The sequence below is a fragment of the Typopeltis vanoorti genome, chromosome 2 (assembly GCF_054136105.1).
Source record: "Typopeltis vanoorti isolate ZY-2024b chromosome 2, IOZ_Tvanoo_1.0, whole genome shotgun sequence".
Classification (NCBI taxonomy): Eukaryota; Metazoa; Arthropoda; class Arachnida; order Uropygi; family Thelyphonidae; genus Typopeltis; species Typopeltis vanoorti.
This window is the reverse complement of record NC_143550.1, coordinates 15,384,741-15,412,558: the sequence shown is the minus strand read 5'-3', so window position 1 is coordinate 15,412,558 and position 27,818 is coordinate 15,384,741. Positions and strand designations below refer to the sequence as shown.

Here is a 27,818-nt window from a genome sequence, read left to right as displayed (position 1 = left end):
CCAACATGTTCTTTCTGTCTTATTTCCAGGCTTCTTGAAGTTTGTCCAATGTAGGAAAGACCGCACGTGCATGGAATATTATACACACCTGGATATTTATAAAATGGAACACTGTCTTTAGGAGATCTTAGAACCTGTCTGATGCTGGTAGTTGGTTTAAATACAACCCTAATGTTATGGGCCCTTAACAATCTCCCAATTTTGGTGGAAATTGAACCCATAAAGGGGATGACTGCTGTTGAAATTTGCTGGGAGACTGTTCTTTCTTGTTGGTTATCTTTGTATAGAAATTTGTTGATGATGTTTCGAGGATAACCATTTTGCAATAGTGTTATAGCGATTTGAGACAGTTCTGTTTGAACTTCTTCATCGCAAAATGGTTATCCTCAAAATTGTTATGCAACTTTCTCTGTACATATTAGCATGTCTCCTGAGATTTTATTATGTAATTATATTATAATAATATGTAATATGTATATTATATGAATGTACATATATGTATATAATGAAAATGAATTAGATAAATTTTTGTAACTTTATGCATATCGTAACCTGGATGAGCTGTTGCTCTTAGGTTACACATATGATTGTTCAACATTTTGTACTATTATAGGAAGCTTACAAATAAATTTTACTAGTTTAAAAAAAAAAAAAAAAAAAAAATTCTACCCTACGGTTCTTCTTTATGAACTGGTCAATAACATCATCATAAAAAGTTAGTTATAACTTAATTTTCCCAAGCAACATGCACACTTGTAAAGGCTGCTGAAGCTCACTGGCTAGAGCTACGTTTTCTGCATATGACCTGTGGTTTAAGCAACACAGTGAGACGTGTGAAATGGCTATGCATGCGCATGAAATCACAGTGCCGCTGCGAGGACCTGTAAGCTCCTACAACAGAGCAAGCCAAGGTAGCTTTGACTAGACAAGCAAGCATCGCCTTCGATACACAATGCAAAGCCCAATTATTGCCGCGCAAGCTTAAAATATCTTCTATCTACAAAATTAAAAGCCTAAATGGAATGCTTATAAATACATGCATTTATTATCAAATAAATAGTACTTCTTTCTCAGTTAATGATAACAAGCATGGAGAATTCACCACTGCATCAGTGTGATTGTTTATGTGGAATTCTAAAAACATTTATGCACAGAGCCAGGGCTGTTTGTTTTAATGATGCAGTCCTTTCCAAAGGACAAATTATGAATCCATGTGTAGAGGCTTAAGTGCTGTGAGGACATCATGTTGGAGGCTTAATGGATATTTTACAAAATTCGGAAAGGATTAAAACAGAATTTAATACTTCCTATATTTAATTACTAAAACTCTTACCAAGAGAGCCCACAATCTTTGTTCCAGTGGAACCATCCTTACAACTGAACTTGACCACATACACAACTTTCCTCTCCAATGGCTACACGATCACAGTATCAAAAAAATAATCAGTTTCTCCTCCATTCCCCGGTCTTCTCATCAGAAAGAGTTCAGAAATGCCATCACCATACCCTACATCCGTGGCACATCCAAAAAAATAGCCAAGATTTTAAAAAAGTACAACCTACACACAGCATTTAAGCCCCACCGCAAACTTGCTACCCTTATCCGTTCTACAAAAGATCAGCTCCCTCCTCTCTCAGTGCCTGGAGTTTATAAAGTACCCTGTTCCTGTAAGCTGGCCTACTTTGGACAGACAGGCAGATCAGCAACCATCTGCCTGGAGAAACACAAGTCATACATCTGCAACCATGAGTATGGTCAGTCAGGCCTTGCTGACCATGTCTTGGATACAACCCATAGGATCTCATGGAAAAAAACCACCATGCTCCACCACAGCAAATTCAAAAAAGAGAGACTATTCTTAGAATCAGCAGCAGCTCTCAAATATCAACCAAATCTTAATAAATGAATTAATTAATAAATAGTAAATAATTAATAAATCTTGATCAACAAAATCTTAGTATTGTTTGTTATTTGTGTTTATGTTACATTCGTATTTTTGTAATCCCTGAAGATGTCTCAGTGACTGAGACGAAATATAGGAAGTATTAAATTCTGTTTCAATCCTTTCTGAGTGTTGTAAAAAATCCATTAAGCCTCCAACATGACAAATTATGAAATTAGTTGATGTCATTGGCCAGGGAGTAACAGGGATGATGTGAAAGACATGCATCTGCAGATTTGTACAATGAGTGCAAGTCGAGTAATTATTATGTGGGACTTCAACTTTAGAGACATAGATTGGAAAGAGGAAAGAAATGAAATTTATACACTTACTGAGAGAGAATTACTTGAGGCAGAATGTGAGAGAGGCAACATGGGGTATATAGTGTTGGATCTTGTTAGTGTGTGAAAAGTCCTGTCCACAACTAACATGGTTACATTGTCTCTGAATGAGGAAAGTGATCATGTCGTCTTGACTTGTGAGGTAGCAAGACGTGAAAATTCCAGTTAAAAAGGGATATGTGGAACTACGAGGCAAATGATTATGATACGCTTAGGAGGCATCTTAAAGCAGTACCATGACAAGTTCTGCCAAGGAAGGATGTTCAGTGCTTAAGGAATAGTCAAAGGTGTATTTCGAGAAAGCAATATCACAATGTACACCCAAGGTAGGTTAATCGGGTAGGAATTAGATGAATAAGTTGTAGCATTAAGCATGAGCTGCAAAAAAAAAAAAAAGAAAATGCTGTGGAGAAAGGTGACCAGCATAGGAAGGCAAAAATCAGAATATAGGAAGAAATTAGCCAAGCAGGCAAAAGGAAATCCCAAAGAGTTTTTTTTTTTCATTATCTGGCAAATAGGAGGAAGAATGGAAGGATAACTTTAATGAGCACAGATGGTAGAGAACTAACAGAGGCAGATGAAGGTGTTGAGATACTGAGTGATCATTATGCAAGGATATATCATCCAAGTTAAGATATTCTTATAACCTAGGTGACAGGGACTGATGTGAGAACAGCGGTTGATGAATTGGAGGTACTTAAGATATTACAGAATCTGATTGCAAATACAGCTGTGAAATTGGGTGGGATATCAGCTCACCTTTTAAGAGAATGTGCAAGGGAACTTCCGATGCCTTTGACTAGGGTGTTTAAGTCTCAGCTGTCGCAAAGTCCTAAGAGAATGGAAAGAGAGCAAAATAATCCTTCCTTTGCATAAAGGAGGATCCAAGTCTGTGATGCCAAACTATTGACCAATCAGTATCACAGGAGCATTGGTAAAAGTACTGGAAAAGTTGGTCAAAAAGAGAATTCAGGAATGGCTGAATAAGAACATGATACGCTACGAGGGGCTGCATGGCATTGTGAAGGGAAGGTCATTATTAGTAATGTATTAACTTTTTATAATAAGTGGAAGCTGAGGCTGGATAATGGAAATGGCTACACGATGATACTGCTGGTTTTGCAGAAGTGTTTTCGGCCAGTATTTTCCTAGGAGCAATGCCGAATTTGTGGCCACGTGAAAGAGTGTTGAGTGGTTCAGGCTTCAAAATAATTGATAAAAAATGGTGGCTTCTTCCTTAAGATAAAGACCGTGCACGTGTCTTTATCTTAAGTTCCCATGAAGATGGCAACATGACGTTGCCGAAATATTGGAAATATATATTAAAGTTTAATTTAATTTATATTCTAGCATACGTTGTGAATTCCTTAAGTTATTTAATAATCATGTTTTACCAATGTATAAGCCTTTCTACAAGAATTACCATCTAATCCTGTGTGAAGGGATATCCAAGGAATAGTTTGCTAGTCCTGACTTGCCATTCAATTGGCAAGTCAGGACTAGCAGCCAAATGTATTTTTTGTGTTACCCAAAACAGTTGGTAATAACAGATCTTCCTGTCTGTCCATAGTAAGCCAGATCACAAGTATCACAAGGTACCTTCATTACTCATGATTATGATAAAGGAGAGAGTTTGTCCTAAGGTGAATGGATGAGGGTTGCCAATTTGATGTATAGTTTAAATGTGGTGAGGAGTTGATATTTATTACGCACTCTGGATATCTTTTCAGAATGGTATGGGATGGTAAGTTTTGCTGTGCTCAAATGTATTAGGCAAGGGAGGAGATTTGAGGAGGGTATTAAGTATTTTTTCTATTTTGAGGGGATTATAGCCATTGGTGAAATATATTATTCACTTAAAAAGTTTAGTGAAGGTAGGTAAGTTCAGTGGTATGAGCATTATCATCAGAACATGATAGCTCTGGCTTTGTGGATTAGTGTTTATAGGATACCATATTGTTGAGCTCGGTGATGGTTGATTTTTTTGTGCATATCTTCTAGTATATGTAGATTTTCTATAAATAGAAAAAAGATAATGAACCATTTGGAAGGCATGTGTCTTGGAAGGGCATACAAACAGTTGTTAGATTCCTTTTCCATTGTGAAGTAGATTTTAGAGTGTTGGCTATTTAAATACACTTCAAATGTGTCTGGACAATGTGGCCAAATAGCAAATACATCAACTTAGCACAGGCAAACCACTGGTTTTAGAGTAGTTGTGTTGAATGCTTCATTCTGTAAGTGTTCTATGTAGAAATTGGCCAAAGGAGTGGGGGAGGGGGGGGGGGCAGAATAATACACTACATTACACTACACTAGACAAGGGGTTAATTCACTTTTTATGAGGCAGAGCTGGATAGAAAATATTTTAGTCTTCATGGACCAAGAGGTAAAATTGAGAATATCATGTAATAAGATAGAAAACAAAATTTACATAACAAAATACAGAATATTATTGTGTATTGCACTATAGTGTCACTCACTTCATAATTAAACCTTACTGACTTGTATGTCTCTATCATATCACCATTCTTCCTCCTGTCCACTAGACTCTGAAAGTTGTATCCTTTCAACCTTTCTTCATACTCAACAGTCTGGAGGCCAGAAACTAGTCAACTATCTCAGGACCCTTCAAAATATCTCTTCATTCTTTTAAAAACCAGGTGACCAAATCTGTGCACAGATTTGGTCACCTGGACACATTGGAATGAGAATCTACTTGCTTCTAAGTCATTATTCTTCATGAGTGCTATTCATTAAACATGGCACTTAAAACACTGTCAAGTTAGCTCTGTTAATACTAATGGCAAGGAGATTACAACATACAGTCACTGCTGCAATTACACATATGGTGTGTAAGAGGTCAAATGCAATATTGCAGACAAATGGACATGGCTTTGTCACATTAACACTTCTCTATAGAGGTACTTATCTCTTTGTGTGTATGTGTATTCCAAATGATGATCCCTGATATGAAGGTCAAAATGTCAGGTGATTATTTTAGTTTATATTAAATTTCCTCCTACTGGCCATATGACAAAAGAATTCATTCTGATTTTCTTTGAATCTCGGGACTAATCTCTTTTCATATTCAACTTTTGCCTTTCTTACCAAGTAGTGCTTTCCTGGCTTGAGTCTGATACTTTTCATGCATCTGCTCTCCACTCCCTATACTTCTTCCATAACCTCTGTTTGCACATAAGATAAACCACTTGAAAATATTTCTTCACTAGTTCCAATGCAGTGATAATATGTTGCCCTCTGAATACTTCCATCCACAGAACTATCCTAAGCTGATTTCTAAGTTTATTATGCACATCTTTTCATCTGCCAAATCAAAATTACATTGTCACTCTCTCCAAATGGAAGCAAAGATGTCATTTCCCTGCACTAATACTCTTGCTTGCTTCAAGAAAATAGCATTCTCTCCAGATACCTACATCCTTCCTCATTCAAATTCAGTCTATCTCTTGCATACAGCTCTCTTCTCTTCTCATATGCACTCTAGACATCCACATAACTTGAGCCTTTTTCACTATACATTTTTTGCTATTATGCCATTTATTATTGATGCACTTCTCTTCACCTCTGCATTATCATACCTGAGTAACATGCTCATTCTCCTCCCTCTTACATTCTTCTGCTGTACAATCTTAATCATTAACCTCAGATCTCCCGCCACCTAATTCACACCTCTCAGGTCATTCTTATCCACCATCACAATCATCTCATCCATGATTTCACCTCATTTAATTGTCATAGTCATACTGTCTTATGTTACTTCAGGCAGGCACTCCTCTGGCATTCTATTATGCATTCCATGAATCAATGAATCTCCATACATAACACTTAACTGCTCTGTTCCTTCCTTGCTCACTTGCACCCCCTCTGACACACACACACACACACACTCTCTCTCTCTCCCTCTCTTCTTGCACTCCTACTTACTTGTCTTCTTGTTATCTTACCATCTCTAGCCCCTGCATTATTTCATCTTCCTCTCATTCCCTCTGCTCCTTTGATTTTCCTGTTCTCTCTCTTTCTACTATTCTCATTACCCTCTCTCACTCCTACTCTTGTTCACTTCATATCAGCTGAACTTTCCAGTCTCCTAATCTTTATCTCATACTTCTGAACTCATTCTTTATACACTCCACTTCTTTCAGCCTCTCTCTCTCTCTCCAAACAACCTCCTCACCATCCAATTATCATCCTCTAAATCTACTTCACTCCCTAATGTTATCTCTCTTAAAACATGACACTCATCTTCCTCACCTTCAATTGCTGCTCGTTTCTCTATCAAAATTCAGTTTTAGACATATCTGTACCAAATTCGATTATTCTAATATCCATATCTTGTAGTTCTTCCCATTTCCTACATTTCATGCAGACGTGCTCACCCTGGTCTCTCATCCACCACATTCCAAACTACACTACTAGGAAGCAAATATGCAGCAAGCACTGCATGCCACAAAATCTTGTAGTGTGTGTTGTGTATAATATAGTCCATAATTGATGGCAGACTTGGGTGATAACATACTGGTAAATTGAATTGCAATGGACACTGTTATTGATACACAGTACAAAGGACATTGACAAGATATACTGAAAATAATAAGCTAAATAGCAAACGCTACAAAACTATCCACAGTCAGTATGATCTAACAAGATAAAACTCCCTGTGAGTGAAATACTCTGATAATTTATATTTAACTATCTTTTTCCACTGCCACCTTCCTACTCTTATCTTATGCACTCTGGTGTAATGAGATATCCAAAATCATATTATACTGGTGGAATTATTCTAGAAGAAATTGATTCAGGCTAGGGATCTTGGAGTTTTAGTAGATAGGAATTTGAAATTCAAAGGCCATATAACAAAGATTGCAAATACGACTCAGAGGATAATTGCAATTCTGGAACCAAAGTTAATATGTAAAGATAAGAAAGCCATTTTATGCCTTTACAAGGCATTGATACAACATTGTGTGCAAGTGTGGTTCCATAGTAACACTGACAGTAGAGAGAGTGTTAAAGATGGTATCAAGATTGTGGAATATAGATTATGAGGACTGTCAGAAAATTTGTTTACTGCACACACTAGCAAACAGGAGAAAGAGTAGTGGTATGATTAAGACTTAGAAGTTCATTATGATAGACATGTTTAGTTATGGGCCTCCTATGATGAGCCTGTAGACTCCATGGAAGTTATTGTAATAATAAAAATAACAACAACAATATTTCTGTATGTAAGAAATATCCAGATATTTCAGAGACTATACTGAAAGTATATTTATCATAAATTTTATACAAACTAAAGTTCACAAGTTAGATAATTTATGAGTTTTGTCTTAACTCCAAGATAGCTTATCAGGCACTAAGATTTAGTGACAATGTGGATGTTGAAGTTGAATCTGATCCATTTACTGCCACTCTGATGAGTTTTGAGGTAAGCTTTTAATTTTCTTAGTTAAAATGAGTTGCATGACATATGACCTACCTTCAGACTACTGACATTCTGACCATGTTAGTTCTTTGTTTAATTTAGGGCTGCTGTGTTAGGTGTAAGTGGAGATGCTTCTGATCCAAGTAGGGCTCCACATTTGATGCTATAATGAACTATGTTCTACCTTTGGTCTTAGCATTTGATTATTCCAAACTCCTGATCATCTTTAAGTCTGAGGGAGGGTGATATGATATCATGTAATTCATTGCAATTTTTTCTGAATGGTTTGCTAAATTTATCTGAAAAATTGTACAAGATTTGTTTTTCTTTGAACTTGAGCCTATAAGAACTGTTAATTTATAAATTATAAGGTCTAGTTAATGATAATCAATAAAAGGATAGTAATTATCACTGCATTTTATATACACTTTTGAAAATGTTTCATTCTTTTTTGATATATGTTTATGAATTGTTTGTTTTTGTTTTGTCTTAAATGAAAGCACAGGAGGTGTCGATTTTCATAAAATTTTGTTCCTCAACATTTGGTTTCAGGAAACTCATATCAGGACATTTATATTTTTCCCATGAGAGGCAGTTATGAATTATAAAACTGTTACCCATTGCAGCATGCCTTTCCTTTTTTTTTTCCCCCTCCTCAATGAAGAAAGGTTCATGCTGGACATCTTCATGTTATACTTGCCATATGTTGTGACAAGAAATTACCACATGCTTTCTGTATGTGGTCCAGGTGGATACACCACAAATTGTGATGCACACTTACTATTGAAACAGCTATGTAGTAAAAAAAAAAACAATATGTGTTGTTTTTGTAATATGCAAGTGTAACCATCAATTAAGATCATTTCTAGAAGTACTTCTTTCTCTTGAACACATACTGCATAAAATTTTTAAAGTACATAAAAATGTACTTCAAAATAAATAAGGTTTATAATCACTTAGACATCTACACTTTCAGAAGATTAGAATAAAATGCATATAGCAAATAAAAAGGGTGGTTTCCAGCAGTGTGAGAACCTCTGTGAGAAAAGTATATGTGGAACTACAAGTCTGGTGATTATGAAGAACTCAGGAGACAGCTTGCAGGTGTAACATGGAATGAGGAGTTAGCTGGAAAAGAGATCAATGCAACTTGGAGGATATTCAAGAACTATCTAGTAGAAGCAGTGTCTAAATTTGTTACAAGGGTCAGAAGGTTAATTAAGGTAAGTGTGAAATGGATGAATGAAGAGATTAAGCATGCAGTACAGAGAAAAAAGGCATTATGGAGGCAGCATGAGAGAAGTGGTAAAAACTAATTCCATGAGGATTATAAAGACCAGGCAAGGAGGGTGACTTGGTCAGTAAGGGTAGCAAAAGTGAAGCATGAGCAGCATTTAGCTAATGAAGCCAAAAAGAATCCTAGGGAGTTCTTTCAATATGTAGCCAGCAAAAGAAAAAAAAAGAATGATTATAGAAAGATGACATTGATTGGAGAAAATGGTATATAAGGAAAACTACCAGAAGATATAGTGGAGATACTTAATGAGCAGTTCATAAAGGTCTGTCATTGTGAATCTGACATCATTTAGAGATGAGAGCAATTGATGATGGGGAGGAGAGACTGACTGTAAATGACCAAGAGGTGTATGGGGAATTGAGCAAACTTGATGTTAATAAGGCTGTCAGACTTGATAATATATCATCACGTATTCTGAAGGAATGTGCCATGGAGTTGAAATCTGTCTTGACATAATTATTTAATATGAGTCTTGCACTGGGTCGAGTTCCAAAGGAAAAGGAGCGCAAGATTGTGCCACTTCATAATGGAGGTGAGAGAACTGAAGCATCAAATTATAGGCCTGTCTGTGTGTCAGGTGTTTTGGTTATTGTTGGAAAAGCTGTGAGAACTTGGATCCAGAATTGGGTTGACAACAGTGGTATCATCTTAGATGGACAGCATGGATTTGCTAAAGGGAAGTCATGTTTTAGTAATCTACTTGCTTATTACAATAAGTTATTGGCTTCCTTGAACAGAGGAGAAGGATACATAGTAGTATACTTAGATTTTGCAAAGGCTTTTGATAGATTATTGCATGATAAGTTGATAGTTCAAACTAGAGCAGATGGCATTGGATATTAGATTTGTTCACTGGATCATCGGAGACTGGTTATCTAATAGGTATCAGCAAGTTGAAAATGGGGGAGCAATATCCAGGAAGAGGAAAGTCACTAGTGGTGTGTATGTCTTAGGGGCTGTTGCAGAGCCACTGCTGTTTAACTTGTATGTTAATGATGTTGGCGAAGATTTGAATGAGATATGTAGTTGTTTTCAGATGATGCAAATTTGGGATGAACTATGAACGCTAAAGAAGATGTTGTGGCCTTACGAGAAGACTTGAATAAATTGAGTGAATGGGCATAGGAGTGGGGATGCAATTCAATATTGCAATGTTACAAAATGTAAGGTTTTAAGATTTGAGTAGCAAAGATGGGATGTAGAATTTATGCTTGGTGGAGATATATTGTTGGAGATGGAAGAAATAAGGGATCTTGGGGGTGATAGTGGATAAGGATCTTAAATTTACAGAATACATTGCCAAAATTGTGAGGACAACACAAAGAATTCTGGAAATGATGTGAAGGACACTGACTTGTAGAAGTAAGGAGATTCTTGTTCCATTATATAAGGCTTTGATTAGGCCACACATGGACTACTGTGTCCAGATTTGGTCACCTGGTTTTCAAAAGGATGAAGAGATGTTGGAAAGGATCCAGAGGCAAACCTTTTTTATTTTGGTACATGATGTTTATTTTCAGTTGCAATGGGGGAGAGAGAGAGAGAATAATAATAGAAATTCTAAAGTACATAAAAATGTACTTCAAAATAAATAAGATTTTTAATCACTTAGACATCTACACTTTCAGGAGATTCACTTCCCCCCTAAGATTAATATTAGTAGCACAAATTTGCTGAAGAGAGGTCATGTTTTAGTAATCTGCTTACTTATTACAGTAAAGTGACAGTTGCATTGGACGAGAGAGAGAGAGAGATTAATATACAGTAGTATACTGACTAAGGTAGTTTCTGATCTCTTGAATGTTGAATATGAGGAAAGCAAATTGCAGTCTAGTGGGTAGGAGGAAGAGGGGTGATATGATAGAGACCTACAAGTTAGTAAGGGGTTGTTATATGATCAATGTTATAGAGGTTTTACAGAAAATTGTGGAAGATCAAGGGAGAACTCGAGATCATCCTGGAAGCTGTATAAGGAGGGTGTGAGCAAGGAAGTGAGAAACAAGTTTTCTGCATGGAGAATTGTGAATGATTGGAATGCATTGCCTGAGAATGAAGTGTGTACAGAGAATTTGAATGCATTTAAGGTATGGTATGATGGGCTGTGTGTATGACAAAGGGACCTCCTGCGATAACTTTCTGACTGCATGGAGGTCTTGGGATAATAATAATAATAATAATAATAATAATAATAATCGTTTAGCTTCATTGTATAGTATCATTTCGATTTCAGTGAATTGAATTCAAAATTAGAATCCCTATGCAAAATTTTCTTTCCTTGGCATAAAGCATTCTCCACCCTTTTCTCAAAGATTTATTGAAAACCTGTTGTAAATAGTTAACTTTTTTTTTAATTGTAAATTATACTTGCAAAGAAATAATATTCTTGTTTAATTCTTGATCCAAATGTAAGAAGAGGAAATGTATACAGGAAGTATCTTTGCAACTACTATCCACATATAGAGGCTGTTGACTTCATATCGATTGCCTTAGTGCCTGTGAATATACAGGGTGGCCATAAAATAACTTTCCCTCTTTGGAGGCATCTGTAGCTAAAACCAATAAACAGAATAAGACCAAATTTTATATTGAGACTTTTGAAGGCATGGGGGAGATGATTTCTGCAAAAAAAAAAAAAAAAAAAAAAAAAAAAAAAAAAAAAAAAAAAAAAAAAAAAAACGATTTAGTACCAAAAGTCACTGATAGGGGACATTTTGGCGCTGGTGGAGCTGAAAACAAGCAGATAATTACATTAAAGGCAGATAAAATGGAATAATAACATTTCAACGGTGTAAGCGACAGCCGCGTCCCTCATACCAGCTGGATATGTGGCACGTTACAATGATAATAAGAATAATAAAACTTAAACAACAACTTGCGAGCGACACAGAAATTAATGTAGTGATTGAACTCACAGGAAATAATGCTTTATTCATCGGAATCAGGGTCCCCTGGACCATGTACACGATTTTCAATGTACTGACCTTTCTTGTGTACAACAAATTGCATCCGGTGTGCGACATGCTCTACAGCTGAGCATAAGGAGTCAGATTGGATGTTCATAACAGCCCGTTTTATGTTCTCTTTCAAGACATGCAAGTTGGGATGCCACTAACATACACAATGGCTTTCAAATACTCCCACAGCCAAAAGTCACATGGAGTGAGGTCCGGGGATTCAGGCGGTCATGCCGTCGGAAAGAACTGACTAATAACCCTCTCATTATTGAAATGCTGGCGTAAAAGGCACTGTACTGAACGTTCAATGTGTGGCCATGCTCTATCCTGCATAAAAATTATGGAGTTCAAACATTGTCTTTGCTGCAATGCAGGAATGAAAAATTTTCCAGCATTCATTGATAAATCTCTCCAGTAATGGAGCAGGTTACAGGACCTGTAGGGTAATACGCTCAAAAAAGTATGTCCTCACTACCACTTGTCATTTATAATGCTGTCTTCAACCACTTATTTCATACTCTCATATTTTGTCTACTATTGCTCATCCTTCTATACCACTGTCAGTTTCATGCCTTTCCATCATTAACATTTATCACTTCATGTTAAACTCTCTCATCAAGGATTGGCTTCCGTTGTTCTAAAACAAAGAAAATACCTACCAATAATGATCAGTGAAATATTTCTAAATTAAAATCACATATCTGTATGCCATGTGCTACTTGCAACTCTCTTCAGAATGCCCACTCATGGTGAGGAAAAAATAGGCCAAGAATAACACCATACTAATCCACAAAACTCTTTTCCTTATAGATAGACTAAGGAGAGCAGACATCAGATCTTGTACTGAATTATAAAATTTGTTCTTAATTATCCTTTCCTTTCTTTAACAAATGATAGAGAATTCAATTGAAGAAACAGAATAATCCACTAGTAGAGAGAGTGTTCTATTTTACAGAAATTACTGTGTCCACGTAGTGTGAAGAATAACTGCTTTCCTCAGTTATAACCAACAAAATCCTTTTAGAAGTAATTTCAAAAGTAACAGTATATCCATTGTCTTTAACAGACTGTTTTTGCACTTCTTAATAAAACTTCCATTTTATTCCTTAATTAATTTTACTGAAAATCTCAATTCATAGTGATGACTCTTTCTTTTAAGGTTACACGATGATCAGCGTTCATATTTATGAATTTAGGGACACAAAACAAAACATGTGTGTGTTTTCAACACGTGCGTCCCTAAATTCATAAATATCAATTCATATAATTCCATAACATTCAAGCTATCTACCACTTCTTATTTCCTAACATTTTTCATTGCCAGTTAGTGACAATGTAAGTCTGATGACTTATGAAACTTGTAGGGTTATATTTATTTTTTTTAATCAAACTTGTTGTACTGGAAGTGTTCCACAGAACTGCTAAACCACAGAAACTTATGTTTTCAATAATAATACTTTTTTTTTTCTCTCTATCAGCATAGGTGATAATAATATTTTATATCTACTATTGCATACATGAAAGGGACAGTGTTTTTAATACCTTGTAAGAAACCAATTGACTTGTTTTGTAACAGATCTTAACATCAGATTTGTTTTGTAATACCCCAAGTTTCACTGTTGCTAGATTTCTTTCCCTTCTGTTTATTAGTGCTCATTTTTACTGGAGGTATCCTCACTATAATGTGAAGCCACTTCTGAAAATTATTATTATTATTATTAACATCTAACCTCCATGGAGTCAGAAACTCACTGAGGGAGGTACACACTATCATACACAAAGCTCATCCAACCATGCCCTAAACTGATTCAAAGGGTCTACATTCAGAACACACTCAGTCAAAGCATTCACTCACTAACCATTCTCCATGCAAAGAACCTTTTCCTCATTCATTTGCTCACACCCTCCTTATACAGTTTACAAGGATGGCCTCTTGTTCTACCCACCCCTCTCCCATTCCATGAAAAATTTCTTCCATGTCAACCTGATAACAACCCCTGACTCACTTGTATGTTTCAATCATATCCCCCCCCCCTCCTCCTATTCACGTGGCTATTCATCTTCATTGCTTCCAAGGATTATGTGGTCATCAGCAAAGAGTAGAGTAGCTAATCTGTTGTTACAGTTTATCTTGATTCCTCCTTCATTAGTTCCATTCTTTTATGATTTTATCTATATATATATTAAATAAAACAGGTGAGAGAGAGGGCAACCTTAGAATAGATAAATATAAATAGAGGACGTACTCCTCTATTTATTGGTTTCTAGCTTGATGTTAAATTATTGTACTTCACAGATATTTTATTATCTTGATATATATTAAATAAGGCTCTAAACAGTTGGTTTGGTATTTTATATTCTTCCAGGATTTCCCATAGTTTTTCTCTGATAATTTTATCAAATGGTATGGTATAATCTATAAAAGCTATGTGTGTTTCTATGTTCATTTCTCTGTGTTTTTCAATTAGTAATTTTAACGTAAATTCAGAGTCTATGCAAGACCTGCCTTTTCTGAATCCATTTTGTTCTTCTATTAATTTTGGATATGCTATACTTAAGTTTATATGCTAAGATTTTTGCGTATACTTTATAACAGTTACTAAGTAAGCTGATGCCATGATAATTGTTGCAATCAGATTTGAGTCCTTTTTTTGTGGATAGGGATATTTTAATTGGACAAAAACTATTGCGTTTGTCCAATCTGATGGACATTTTCCTTCTTTCCAAATCATATTATAAAAATTAAGTAGTCTGAGTGAGAATTCAAGTCCTGCATATTTGATAAGTTCCAAGTTTATATTGTCTTCTCCTGATGCCTTTCCTGTTTTGATTTTGTTTAATTCTTCTAGAGTGATCCAAGTTGTCCGAGATGTTTACAAAGGGTGGTTTTCTGTTTTGAAAGCTTTCATCATACCACAGAGCTTAGTAGTAATTTAGCCATGTTTCTATTTTAATGGCATTAATATTTGCTTTTTCTCTAGTTTCATTACTTAGATCTTTAAGGATTTTGTATGTGTTAGGTCTTTTAAGTGTACAGTCTAATTTTGTTACAAAATTGTTCCATCTGTTTATTCTCCTGCATGCTGCTATTGCTTTTTTTCTATTTTATTCAATTTTTGATTCTATTGTTTTCAGGTTGAGTCAGTTTTTATATGCTTTTTTCTTTTCTTCAATAATGCATTTAATTTCTTCATCCCAGTCCCTAAGGCCTCTTTTTCTTTTCCACTGTTTCTTTGTTCCTAAACTTTCTTTTGCAGCTTTTGTCATTATGATTTTTAGGTTTGACCATTCTTCTTCTATGTTCTGATTTTATCATCCAGTTCATTATTCTTTTTTGGTACAAATCTGTAATGCAACGCTATTGTTATCAAGAAGTCTAACCTTGAAGGGCTCAAAATTCCTATTTTCCTTATACTTTTTTCTTGTTTTCCATCTTGTTTCCCATTTTATTTTTCCAATTAAGAGGTAATGATCTGATTCTATTTCAGAACCTCTGTATACTCTTGTATCTATTATCATTTCTGACATTTTGATATCGCTAATTATGTAATCAATAATGCTTCTTGTGTTTCTTGCCTCCCAGGTGTATCTGTGGATGTCTTTATGTTTGAAGGTGTTCATTATTTTAAGGTTATTGCTTATAGTAAAATCTCTTAATCTATTTCCATTCCTATTACAGTTAAGTTAAGCTCTCCTATAGGTCCTATGTTTCGTTTATATGGTTTATATAATGCCAATTCTTGCATTAAGGTCACCTATTACCAAGATATAGACCTTAGGATTGGTCTTATTTAATAAATTTAGTTTAATCCTTTATCCAGGTGTAAGCAAAGTTTGCGCCTGAAAATATCTTCAGGACTGAGGTAAGGTGATGCAGCACCAGGCAACTCCGAGCAAAAGTGGACCAAGCTCTCATCACTCCTTGTCTCAGTATCTCCCATAATGCAAAGCACATCTCCCTGTGGACATGTATACTGCTATGCATTAAGGGAAGGGCCACTACCCAGACCGATTTCCCTTTGTTTAAGTTTGGGGATACCTTTCCAAAAACTCATAAAATCTCCCGAATCACCCAATAATGAGCAACGTGCAGGATCAGAAACTCAGAAACGCTCATTTGCTCATCTGGAAGGGAACAGCAACAGCCGTGCCTCAGTTAACTTCACAAGCTACAGCATTGCCATTCATTACCCCACCATGCAGGCCCAGGGTGACAGCAACAGTCGAGCCTCGGTTAAAACTTCACGGGCCACAGCATTGCCATTCATCAGCCAAGCTTCCAACTGGTTTCGGCCTTTGTATAGGTGAAGCGGGCTCTAAAAATAAGACGATCCAAAAAATCGCCCAACTCAGCGTTGTTCCACTCAGTGACAGGCTCACCCCGTCACCGAGAAGAACTTCTCAGCATTGGCTCTACCCAGTGGTAAGCTCACCCCACCACCAAGCAGAGCCATAATCTCAGCAGTGGCCCCACGGATTTAAAGAAAGATGTTGGAAGTTTATTTTGCACTTGGTTAGACTATAATAAATTTTGTTCAATCCTTTATCCAAGTGTAAGCAAACAAAGTTTGCACCTGAAAATATCTTCAGGACTGAGGTAAGGTGGTGCAACACCTGGAAACTCCGAGCAAAGGTGGACCAAGCTCTCATCACTCTTTGTCTCAGTATCACCCATAATGCAAAGCACATCTTCTTGCAGACATGTATACAGCTATGCATTAAGGGAAGGGCCACTACCTAGACCAGTTTCAACCTTTATATATGCCCTCTCGTATTGCTTCTGCCTTAGTATCTCCACGTTTGGATCTGCCTCCCATTGACGAGACCTCAATAAAGGTCAAAACCGGTCTGGGTAGTGGCCCCTTTCCTTAATGCATAGCAGTATACATGTCCACAAGGAGATGTGCTTTGCATTATGGAAGATACTGAAACAAGGAGTAATGAGAGCTTGTTCCACCTTTGCTCGGATTTCCTGGTGCTGCACCACCTTACCTGAGTCCTGAAGATATTTTCAGGTGCAAACTTTGTTTGCTTACACTTGGATAAAGGATTGAACAAAATTTATTATAGTCTAACCAAGTGCAAAATAAACTTCCAACGGTCTTATTTAAAATGTTCTGCAGTTGTGTGTAAAAGTTTTCTGAGTACTCCTCTTTTCCTTCTTTGGTTGCATAAATTCCAATTATGCACCCAAAGAAGTCATATAGCCTCTGTCCAATAGGTGCATTTCTTCTTCTTTTTTTTTTTTTTGTTTTGTTTTTGATAGCTTTCTTCTCGAATCCTTATTCCAGGCCAGTTCGTTGCCAGAAAAGTCTGTCCATTTACTATCTTCATGAGTCTTTTTAGTGAGATAAAATTTCAATTGAGAGGGTTACTGGCCATCTGCCATCTTGAGCCCTTCAAGCTTGCTATAAAGTGGTAGGAGGAAATTTTAAAGAGAAGACATAGAGATAGAAATAGAAGGACCCATAGCCCTCGATTACTCTAATAGCATTAGGGTCGTAAGTTACAAGAGTTGGCCGAGGGATGCCATGTAGGAAAGTTTAAAGAGAAAGGGGAGGAGAGGATAGATCCAGCTAGGGGACCATGGGAAAGTCACTTTCCTTGCTATTGAGATGATGGCTCTGTTGGTCCACGAGTCCTTATTCAACATATTCGAACCACCCCACCATATCTGGTGGGCTCCCCTATCTGCCACCCAGAGGACACACTCTCTAGTGGTTACAGGGTCCTCCGTGAGTATATATATATATATATATTGGAACCATGAAAGTTCTACTCCAGTCATCTGGCATTTGATCTTCTGATCAGGCCCTCTGAAGTATGCGGTATAGCCACTGCCGAACTTTTATACCTCGATATTTGAGCAATTTTTGTTGAAATATTATCTAGTCCAGCTGCCTTTCTACATTTCAAGTTTTTCATGTGCTTCTATCTCAAGTACTGATGTGTACTCCTGCTTGTATTCCTCTTGAAAATTTTCTGCTACTGTTATAGCACTCTTCCTTCATTTCTAAGCTTTTTGAATAGGCTCAGAATTTTTCTGCCTTCCTGATATTTATTTTCTGTAGGCTTATGAAAATCTTCCCACAACTTTTGTTTAGCTACTTTAACACATAGCTTAGGATCTCTTACATTTTTCTCTGTATTCTTTTAGGGTACCTGCTGACATATTGTTAAGTATGCTTTCTTCTTTTCAAGGATTACTACTTTAACATCATGTGTCCACCATAGTGAACTTATTTTTCTATCCTTGCAACTTCACCACATACCTCCTTAGCTGAGTCAATCAGTGTACAAAGCATGTTCAGAAAAAGACTACAACTTTTTAAATTGCGCACCAACTGGCACAGAGAGCACTGCAGCTACTAAGCGCACCTAGCAGCAGGTTTTGACACAAACTGCCATTTTCCCCATTTCTACTATGAGTGTTAGTCGTTGAGTTAAATCCACTGAAGTGAGCATCTGCACAAGCTATTCTTCGGATTAGTGACAAAGTGATTATGTAAGAGTTTGAAAACAACATGTACGTGTGTGAAATTTTGTTGCAAACTTGGTAAAAATTGAGACATGGTTTATGGCTGTGATGTTGAAATCAAAATGCAATCATCGCAGTGGGTGGGGAAAGAGTCTCCTTGACCAAAAAAAAGCACCGATGAGTCAGTCAAAGATCAAGGTGATGTTGTGTTTTTTGATTGGAAAGGCATTGTACATTATGAATTTGTACCACGTGGTCAGATGGTAAACAAAGAGTTGTACCAGGAAGTTTTAGCGCATTTGAGGAATGCTCTATGCAGAAATTGTGGGAAAACCAGACTTGGATGTTGCACCATGACAATGCGCTAGCTCACACGTCACCCTCTCATCCACTGTTATATGGAAAAACATCAGACATCCGTTGTGCCCCATTCACCCTGTTCTCTGGACTTAGCTGCAGAATACTTTTTCCTGTTTTCCAAACTTAAAACCACTTTTCAAGGACATCATTTCCAAACCAAAGAGGAGATTCAGGAAAATGTAATCAGGAATTCAAGAGAACTGTGTGTCATCACAGAAAGTGCATTCCAACAATGGAAGAAATGTTGGGAACAGTGAATTGCAGTAGAGGGGGGGGGGTTGAAGTATAGAGCTGTCAAGATGCGAAGCAATGTCTCAAGCAGAGAAGTCCACCAACTTTTTTGGCAGCTGCAGAAGCTATGCCTGAGATGTGTTTGTTCCAGGAAAGGTTGGAGGTGTAGTCAATTCAAAAAGAGAAATTATATCATATTTGGATATCTGGGTATTATTGAACGTTAGGGGAAAGAATACATCATCTTTCTTGTGAGAGATCAAACAGAACTGAGGTTAATGGCATTGAAGCAACAAGGTTGTCCTTATCCCCATTGAAGCACAGCTAGGAAATCAGCATTCAAGACATTGGTCATAGGTGATCTTAAGGGTTCTAACAATTGGATACTACAAGGTTTGAAAAATGAAAAGGAGGAATGGAATGTGCTGTCATCTGCAAAAGCTATAGATAATGTTTGCAGTTTGTAAGGGTGGGTCGTTTATATACAGAGGAAGAGTGTTTGAAAGTACAAAACCCTAGAATACTCCTATATTGGTGAGAAAATCTGAGGAGAGGAAACCATCCTAAGTAGGTCCCCTTTGCCAAACAGTCAAATTTTTTGAAATGTTGAGAGTGACTACATAATTTGCGCCAAATTTTTCCATAGATTGAGTCTAGATTTGTGATGAACGCTAGAAGATTGGATGTGGAATGACAGTGATGGAATCCATATTGCTGGTCACAAATTAGTTGGTAGTTGTCCAGGTGGTGCAGAAATTAGCTGTTGATGACCTTCTCCATGTTCTTTGAGAGAATGGAATGGGTTGGATGTGATCCTTTTCCATGCACTAGGGTAAATGATAGCTGAATAGGATAGATTGAATACTAGGTGGGATACTATTAGGATTGGATGTTTGTTTGTTTGTGTTCTAAGGATTCTTCGGATTTCTTTGTAGCAGAAGACTGTGAGTGACACGGAGTGAGCAGTTCTTGATAAAGTGGGAGGAACTTTACTCTAATAATCAAGGAATTGAAAGAAGTGTTATCCCAGTAATTTGGCCTGTTTTGGGGTGAAGTGATGAATGGTACTGTGGAGTATCTGATGTGTTTCATTCAGATACACTACATTATTATTAATTGCATTAACTGCACACAGAATGGTAGTTTTGCTAAGTAGGCCCCTGTGCCAAACCCAATAAAATTTTTTGAAATGCCAAGAGCAACCAGATTTGAGATTTATATAAGGTTAGCAGTTGGGTGGGTATAAAATAACTTCTTGAGGAAAAGAATGCCTAGGTTTTAGAAGCTGAGGAAGCTATTGATATGATGTGTTTGTGCGAAGAGAGGTTGAAGGTAAATGTCAGTATATGCATCTTAGTGAGGATGAGAGAAGGTGTGCTGAGATTCCTTTTATGAGAGAAAGGATAGAACAGCATTTTGGCTGCATTGGATGTGACTAAGTTATCCTTGTCCCATTGAAGGATGGTATGGATATAAGTGTCTAAGGCATTTGTTGTAGGTAATCTTTGATATAAGCGATCAAAATGGATGGCAAAGCTCAAAGAGAAGGTACCATCCACTATGACAACCAGAGAGAAAGCTGGCTATCCAGTTACAGAGGATGGCAGAAAAACCAAAGGAAGGCAGTTTGCTAAGCAGGCCTTGATGTCAAACATGATCAAAAGCCTTTGAAATGTCGAGGGCAACAGCACACTTTTCTCTGAACCTTTCCATGGCACATATCCAGTGCTGAGTGATGTAGGCTAAGATATCAGCCATTGTCTAGATTGGCAGAATCCATACTAGTGGTCGCTGATTAACTGGTAAGCTTCTATGTAGTGAAGAAGTTCACCATTGATAATGTTCTCCATTATTTTGGAAAAGATTGAGGTGATGACAATTGGTCATTAGTTAGATGGTATGCTTATATCTCCCTTTTTTGGAATTAGTCAGATTTACGTTCATTTCTTAGATGGGATAGGTGCTAGCTAAATATAGAAGATTGAAGGGATAATAGAGGACAGGTGTTAGTTCTGAACCACAACATTTGAATACAGTAGGAGAGATGATATTGGGACCTGACCATTTTGTATGTCGTTTAACAGTTGCTAGTTTGGAAGCAGTGATGCAGGAGTTAGAGGGAAAGAGTGAAGCTAGGAGGTCAGCTTTTTCTTTGGGTACTGTAACAGTAGTACCATCTGGATGTGTGGGAGCAGGTGACAGAAGTTGTGTCAGATGGCTTTTGCAAGGGACCAGAAGGCAAACCTACAGTTTGGACAAGAAACAAGTTTTCTGCTAGTGGCTTTTATGAAGTTGGATTTGCTGATAGTTGATTTGCATTTATTGTGTGCTTCCACATAGGCTGAGCATGAAGCTTGGGTTCTTGATGCAAGCCACATGTGGTAAACTGAGTTTTTTTTTCTTCAACTGCTTTCATACATATTCTTTTGAACCAGGGCTTGGAAAATGGATGGGAATTTTAGATGGAATGAGAGATTACTGCCTTCGTGCCACTGAAGATGATTTCTGTGACTTGCTCAGTGCAGGTATCTGGGTCAGAAGAGTGGAAGCAATAGTCATGTCATGAGAAAGAAGAGTAGTAGTTCCAGAGATCATTCCACTTTGTACCTTGTAGTACCAGAGCACATGAGGTTGAGTTTGGTCAGAAGAGGAGGCATTTGGTAAGACTGGAAACTTGCACTGAATTGTGATCAGAGTTGCTTAAAGGAGTGGTAACTTCTACAGTATGTGTGGAATGATAACTAGTTAAAAAAAGATCAAGGGTATTGGGAGAGTAGAGGGTATTATCTGGAATCCAAGTAGGTAGCTGCATGATTTGCATTAGATTGTTGATTATAGCAAAAACTTCCGCCACATCTGGCTTGATCTGTGGTGTTGGAGAAGGAGCTAGTTCTCTCCTTCTCCAACACTACAGTTGACTATAGTTGATTATTGTGGTACTTCTGGATTTTGCTAAGGCTTTTGACAGGACACCCCATGGAATACTGTTGTGCAAATTGGAGCAGATGGGGATGGATACTAACTGGTGGTATGGATAGGAGAATGGCTCAGGGAGAGATATCAGAAGGTGGTTTATGGAGAAGCAGAGTCCAGGATGAGGCAGGTGACCATTAATTTGTACATAAATGATGTAGGAAATGGCTTGAAGGGAGATATTCAGTTGTTACAAATGATACAAAGTTGGGTAGCTCGATCAAAAAGCAAGTTAATGTTGAGAATTTGCAGCATGATTTAAATAAGCTGGCAAAATGGGAAAAAGGTAATGGATGTCAGTTCAATGTGGAAAAGTATAAAGTTATGCATTTTGGGATTAAAAGATTGCCAGCTGTGTACTACATTGATGGAATGGTACTCCAAGAGATTGATGAGGCTAGGGACTTGTGTTGGTGGATAGGGAGATGAAATTCAGAGGACACATTGCTAAGGTGTCCAAGATTGCATATAAGATTACTTGGTTATTGAAGAACACACTAACATCCAGAGATAAAGAGGTTATTATTCCCCTTTATAGGATGTTGATACTTCCACGTTTGGACTACTGTGCTCAAGTCTGGTCACCTGGATTCCTTGGAGATGAGGAGGTTGTGTAGAGGGTTCAGAGAAGAGTGACTAAGTTGGTGAGTGATGTAAAAAATTGCTCCCTGCATTGATAGATTGAGAGCTTGTGGATTGCAGAGGTTGGTTGATAGGCAGAGAAGAGGAGATATGATAGAAACATTTAAATTACTAAAAGGTTTTTATAAGATTGATGCAGGGAAATATTTCAGCTGTGTGATAGTGATGGAAGAACAAGAAGTCATCCCTGGAAATTAAGGAAAAATATGGTTAACAAGGGTGTGAGAACTAGATTTTTTGCCTGGAGGGTGGTGAATGAGTGGAATGCATTGCCTGACTCATTGTGAGTTCTCTGTCTGTAAATGAATTCAAGAAGAGGTGCGATAGATATTGATATTTGATAGTTTGGGTCTCCCGCCATGAGTCTACTGACTCCATGGAGATACCCGTAATAATAATAATAACTTTTCAGCTCATTCTCATACTCTCGTTATTCATTTTTGGACTCAAGCTAGTAAGGTTACCAGCAAAGGACAAAGGAAATGACTACTGTGAAGCCATTTCCTTTGTCTAACTCATGTCATTCTATTATAAAAAGTTAATAAATTGTTAAGGCAGGATCAACCTTTAACAAAACCATGTTGGCCCCTATAGAGTATCATCTCCTGATCCACCCATTCTTGAATTTTTTTTTTGACCAACTTTTCCGATACTTTTACCACCACTCTCGAGATGGTGATTAATTAACTACTGTAGTTTTAGAGCCACCTTTATGCAAAGGAACTACTTTGTCTTCCTTCCACTCCCTAGGGACCATACCAGAGTTCAAACTTAAGTTATATAACCAAGTAAGAGGCGTTGACAATTCCTTTGCACATTCACGCAACACCCGAGCTGATATTCCATCTAAACCTACAGCAGTGTTTGCTTTTAAATGCAATTTACTAAGTACCTCTGATTTATTAACTTCAATTCTCACATGAGTTATTGCTACAGGTACAGAGATATCCTCACTTGGGTGATAGATCTTTGAAAAGTGATCACTCAGTAACTCTACTATTACATCTAAATTGGTCATCTCAATACCATCAGCATCCACTAAGGTTATCCTTCCATTCTTCCTTTTACTTGCCATATAGCAGAAGAACTCTTTGGGATTACCCTTGATCTCCTTGGCTAAGGTCTTCTCATAATCTGATTTAGCTTTCTTACTATGCTGGTAACCTTACTAGCTTGAGCCTTGTACTGCTCATGGGTGTACTGATCACCTTTCTCCTTGTAAATTCTCCATAACATTTTCTTTTTTTGCAGATCAAGCCTGATACTACTACTCATCCATCTAACACCTACCTTGTTTGTCTTCCTAACATGGGAATACATTCTGATATTGCCTTCCTCAGATACCTGCTGATTATATCCCATGCACTGCTAACATCTTTCCCCTGCAATATGTTCTGCCATGGGATGGCTGTAAGCTCACTCTGAAGCTTGTTATAATTACCTAACCTGTAGTTCTGTATATACCCCTTCTTAAGAGAGAAAAATAACCCACAAATTTTGCAACCTCCCAAGTCAAAACCACATGATTGCTCTCACCAATTGGAGGTAATGAAGACACCTTACTTATTCATATGTCCTCTGCACCAGGTTCAACACTCTTACATCACAAGTCCCTTCAGTTATGTGCTGTTTCAAGTAATTATCTCTTAGAAGGTGTATGAATTTCATTCATACACCTTCTAAGAGAAAAGTTGTGATAATCATCATGAAGGAACGAACTGACATGTCTGAGATGTCTTCTTATATATCCTAAAAGAAAAAGAATAAAATTATTACAATTTGATGAAACATGGGGGGGGGGGAGAGTCAAAGGGTTCTAAGATATGTTCTTTCTTGCAGTTATATCATTTGCTTTAATATCATTTTTGTTCTAGGTGTTTGGAGAATGGTGGAGGGGGAATGTAGGCCAGAACCTCTGCTCTAAAGGCCAAACATAGCAGTCACCACTTCAGGTCCCCAGTATATCCCTGGATATACTGGGGACCTGAACAACTAACGGTTTCGGATCTAACTCCGAAACCATTTAAATGGTTTCGGAGTTAGATCTTTGGCAAAAGCATTTAGTGAGAGTTTGGAAGTGCAAAATTGTGGAAACCAGATATGTGGGAGGAATACAGTGAAGCATGTGTCTTGCTACCCTGGTGATAAATAAGCCTGTATACAGAAATTATGCAGAGCTGAATGCATTTTCATAGGTGTCCAATTCAAATGGGTTGACAATGACATTACACAAAGGTAATTGTGGGTACAAGGGGATGTTGAAATGCATGTACAAAAATAGCAGAAGTATCAGGAATAAGCGAGTGGAGTTTTTGGCATTAATCAGCTTGACTTGGCCAAAATTGACAGAAAATGATATAGCTACAGGGATAGAATGTCAAAGGTATTGTATTTTCAGGGAGAGTACAGAGAATAGGACAGAAGGTGGGGTGGTTCATTTGAGGCTGTCTAGTGTGAGATAAAGGCCAATAGGGCAAAATATATTGTTTTTCATCACTAAAAACACATGTACTAACCACAGTAATGACTATTTAATTCTAAATATTTCATTCCAAGTATCTTGGGACATCATCAGTACAGTAGTTCAAACAATACTAGGAATGACATACAGTTAGGGCGCATGATTACAATGGAATCTCAATGTGCATGCAGTAACGTGTTATAGAAGTAAATTAAATATAACTTTTTTAAAAAAAAAAAAAAAAAATATATATATATATATATATATATATATAAAGATTATTTTACACAATTTTGTATGACAATTTCCCATACTTTAGGAATAATAAGAACGTCGTTGCAGTTTAAAGTTGGTCTGTGTAGTAGGGCTTCAGTACTTTCTTTATATAAATGTTCATATTTATATAAAGATCTGTGTAAAAGTTTCGACTTCTCCCACCTATGGTTTGGATTTTCAACTCCGTGTAGCGAGAGATCAGATTTCTGGGGTTTGAAAAGACGAATGTGGTCTTGATGTTCCGGGATGCATTTCTGAACAGACCTACCTGTCTGACCAAAGTAAGACAATTTGCAGGAGCATGGGATCTCATAAATGCCAGGTAACATCAGAGGTGAGAGTTTGTCCTTATGAGAAGGTAACAAGTTATAGATTTGGTTGATAGGTTTGTAAGTAGTGGCAAAATTGTATTTCTTCATAATTTTTGAAAGACATTCGGAGATGCCTTTGACGTAAGGTATGGGAATCCTATGTACTTCTTCTTGTCTGGGTTGATGTGTGGGAAGGTGACTGATGATTTTTTGAGTTGTTTTAAGATTATATCCATTTAGTATGGCTGTATTTTTGATTATTTCTAGTTCTTAGTTTAGAGAATCTTCAGAGGAGCAGAATTTGTGTGCTCTGGAAACTAATGATTTAATGATGCCAAATTTCTGAGATGGATGATGAGCAGAAGAATTGTGAATGTAGCGACCTGAAAATGTAGGCTTGCGATAGACAGACATGGCGATGGAACCGTCTTCTTTTCTTTGAATATGTAAATCCAGAAATTAGATACCCCTGTGGAGATTATTTTTCTAGCGTAAAGTTGATGTGAGGGTGAAGAAGGTTTATTTAATCTATAAACAGTTGTAATTCCTGTTCAGGATGATCCCAGACAGCAAATACGTCTTCGACATATTGTAACCAAATTTTTGGTTTGGGTTTGAAAGTGAATATTATGTGTTCTAGAAACAGGTTTGGTAAGTTTGGTGATAAAGGAGATCCCATTGCTATTCCTTCTTCTTGCTTGTAAATTTGACCTTTCCAGGTGAAGTAATCGGATGTAGTAACAAATTTGAATAATTCAACTATATCAGAAGGAAATTTTTTGCTGCTATAGAATAGGAGATCCACAGAAGGTGGAGATGCCATGAATTGACAGACTAGCACAATTAGTGCAAGCTGAGCAATTATTATGGGAGACTTTAACGACATTGATTGGAGGAAGGAAAGGGACATGGCTAAATGGATTTAGCATTTATACAGTTAGTTGCTTAGAGATAATTACCTAGTACAGCAACATGTTATAGAGGGGACCAGAGATTTGAGAGTGCTGGAAGTGGTAATAGCATCAGATGTACCCACAAACAGTGTAGACACTCTATTTCCAGTTTGGGCAGAGTGACCATGCTGTCTTGTTCTGGAAAGTTGCTAAAAATGTGGAATTCTCCATCAAGAAAGGGTTTATGTTGATTAGTAAAGCTGGTAATTATGACAGACTTAGGAGTCATTTTGGAATAGTGCCATAGCTTGAGAAACTACAAGGAAAGAATGTCAGTAGTGTATAGGATGTAGTCATAAATTGAGTGAGAGAAGCAGTATCAGACTGCTTACCCAAGCTTAGAAGGATAAACAAAGTGGGAATTAATTGGATGAGTAGAGATATATAGCAAGAGCTGCAAAAAAATTTTTTTAAATAATAAAACACGGAGAGAATATAAAGAAAAATATGATCAACATACTTATCAACAGTGCAAAGTGCAATCAAAAAGGCTGACTAATATGGTAAGAAAGATCAAAGTAGATCATGCGAGAAAATTAGTGCAGTAATGGAAATGACAAATAACTTTGATCCAGGGTGAAATAATTCCTTATTGGAACTGATTGTATTAAAATATAATAATAATTGGTTTGATCCTAGAGAGGATTACTAAAGGAATGTGTGTCAAGTTCTGATAAACACTTAGAACAAAACCACATATAACACTTAACTTTGTATATTTTTATATCCTCATATGTTCTTTTTTGTGGTTATATCAGTTGCTTTAACATCGTTTTTGTTCTCGGTATTTATCAGAACTTTCCTGACCCCCCCCCCCCATATAGTTGTTTTAATCCTAGAGAGATTAGTAAAAAGAATTTATTTCCTTTGTTTATTGTTCAAATTTTTCAATGCCTGAATTTAAATATCAAGTGGATGAGTGTGTGAGAGAGAATGTATAATCTCTTAAAATTTTCTTAATGTAAATAATTATGTTTATATAATTATTTAAGTAGGCATTGTTCTTTTGTATTATGTTTTCTCTTATTTTAGAGATCAGGATAAGTGAATGTAGTATATGAGTTTCAGTAGTTTGTGGAAAATGAGTATTGTTTTCAAGTGCACCCAGAGAGGTACCCTGGGCCCCCAAAAGAAAAAGGAAAAAAAAAAAAC

General features: G+C 36.9%; 1 protein-coding gene across 4 annotated transcripts in view; it reads left to right on the top strand.

Moving 5' to 3' along the window:
* Positions 1–27,818, top strand: part of Oseg1 (intraflagellar transport protein Oseg1) — a 796,421-nt gene that overhangs the window by 737,849 nt on the left and 30,754 nt on the right. For 2 of the 4 annotated variants that reach the window (XM_090410285.1, XM_090410300.1), the window contains exon 26: positions 7,647–7,733. In XM_090410285.1, the coding sequence (XP_090266411.1) occupies positions 7,647–7,733 (87 nt within the window). Of the gene's footprint in view, positions 1–29; positions 48–7,646; positions 7,734–27,818 lie in introns of those variants that run through there. The other 2 variants (XM_090410292.1, XM_090410308.1) reach the window with 2 other exon arrangements.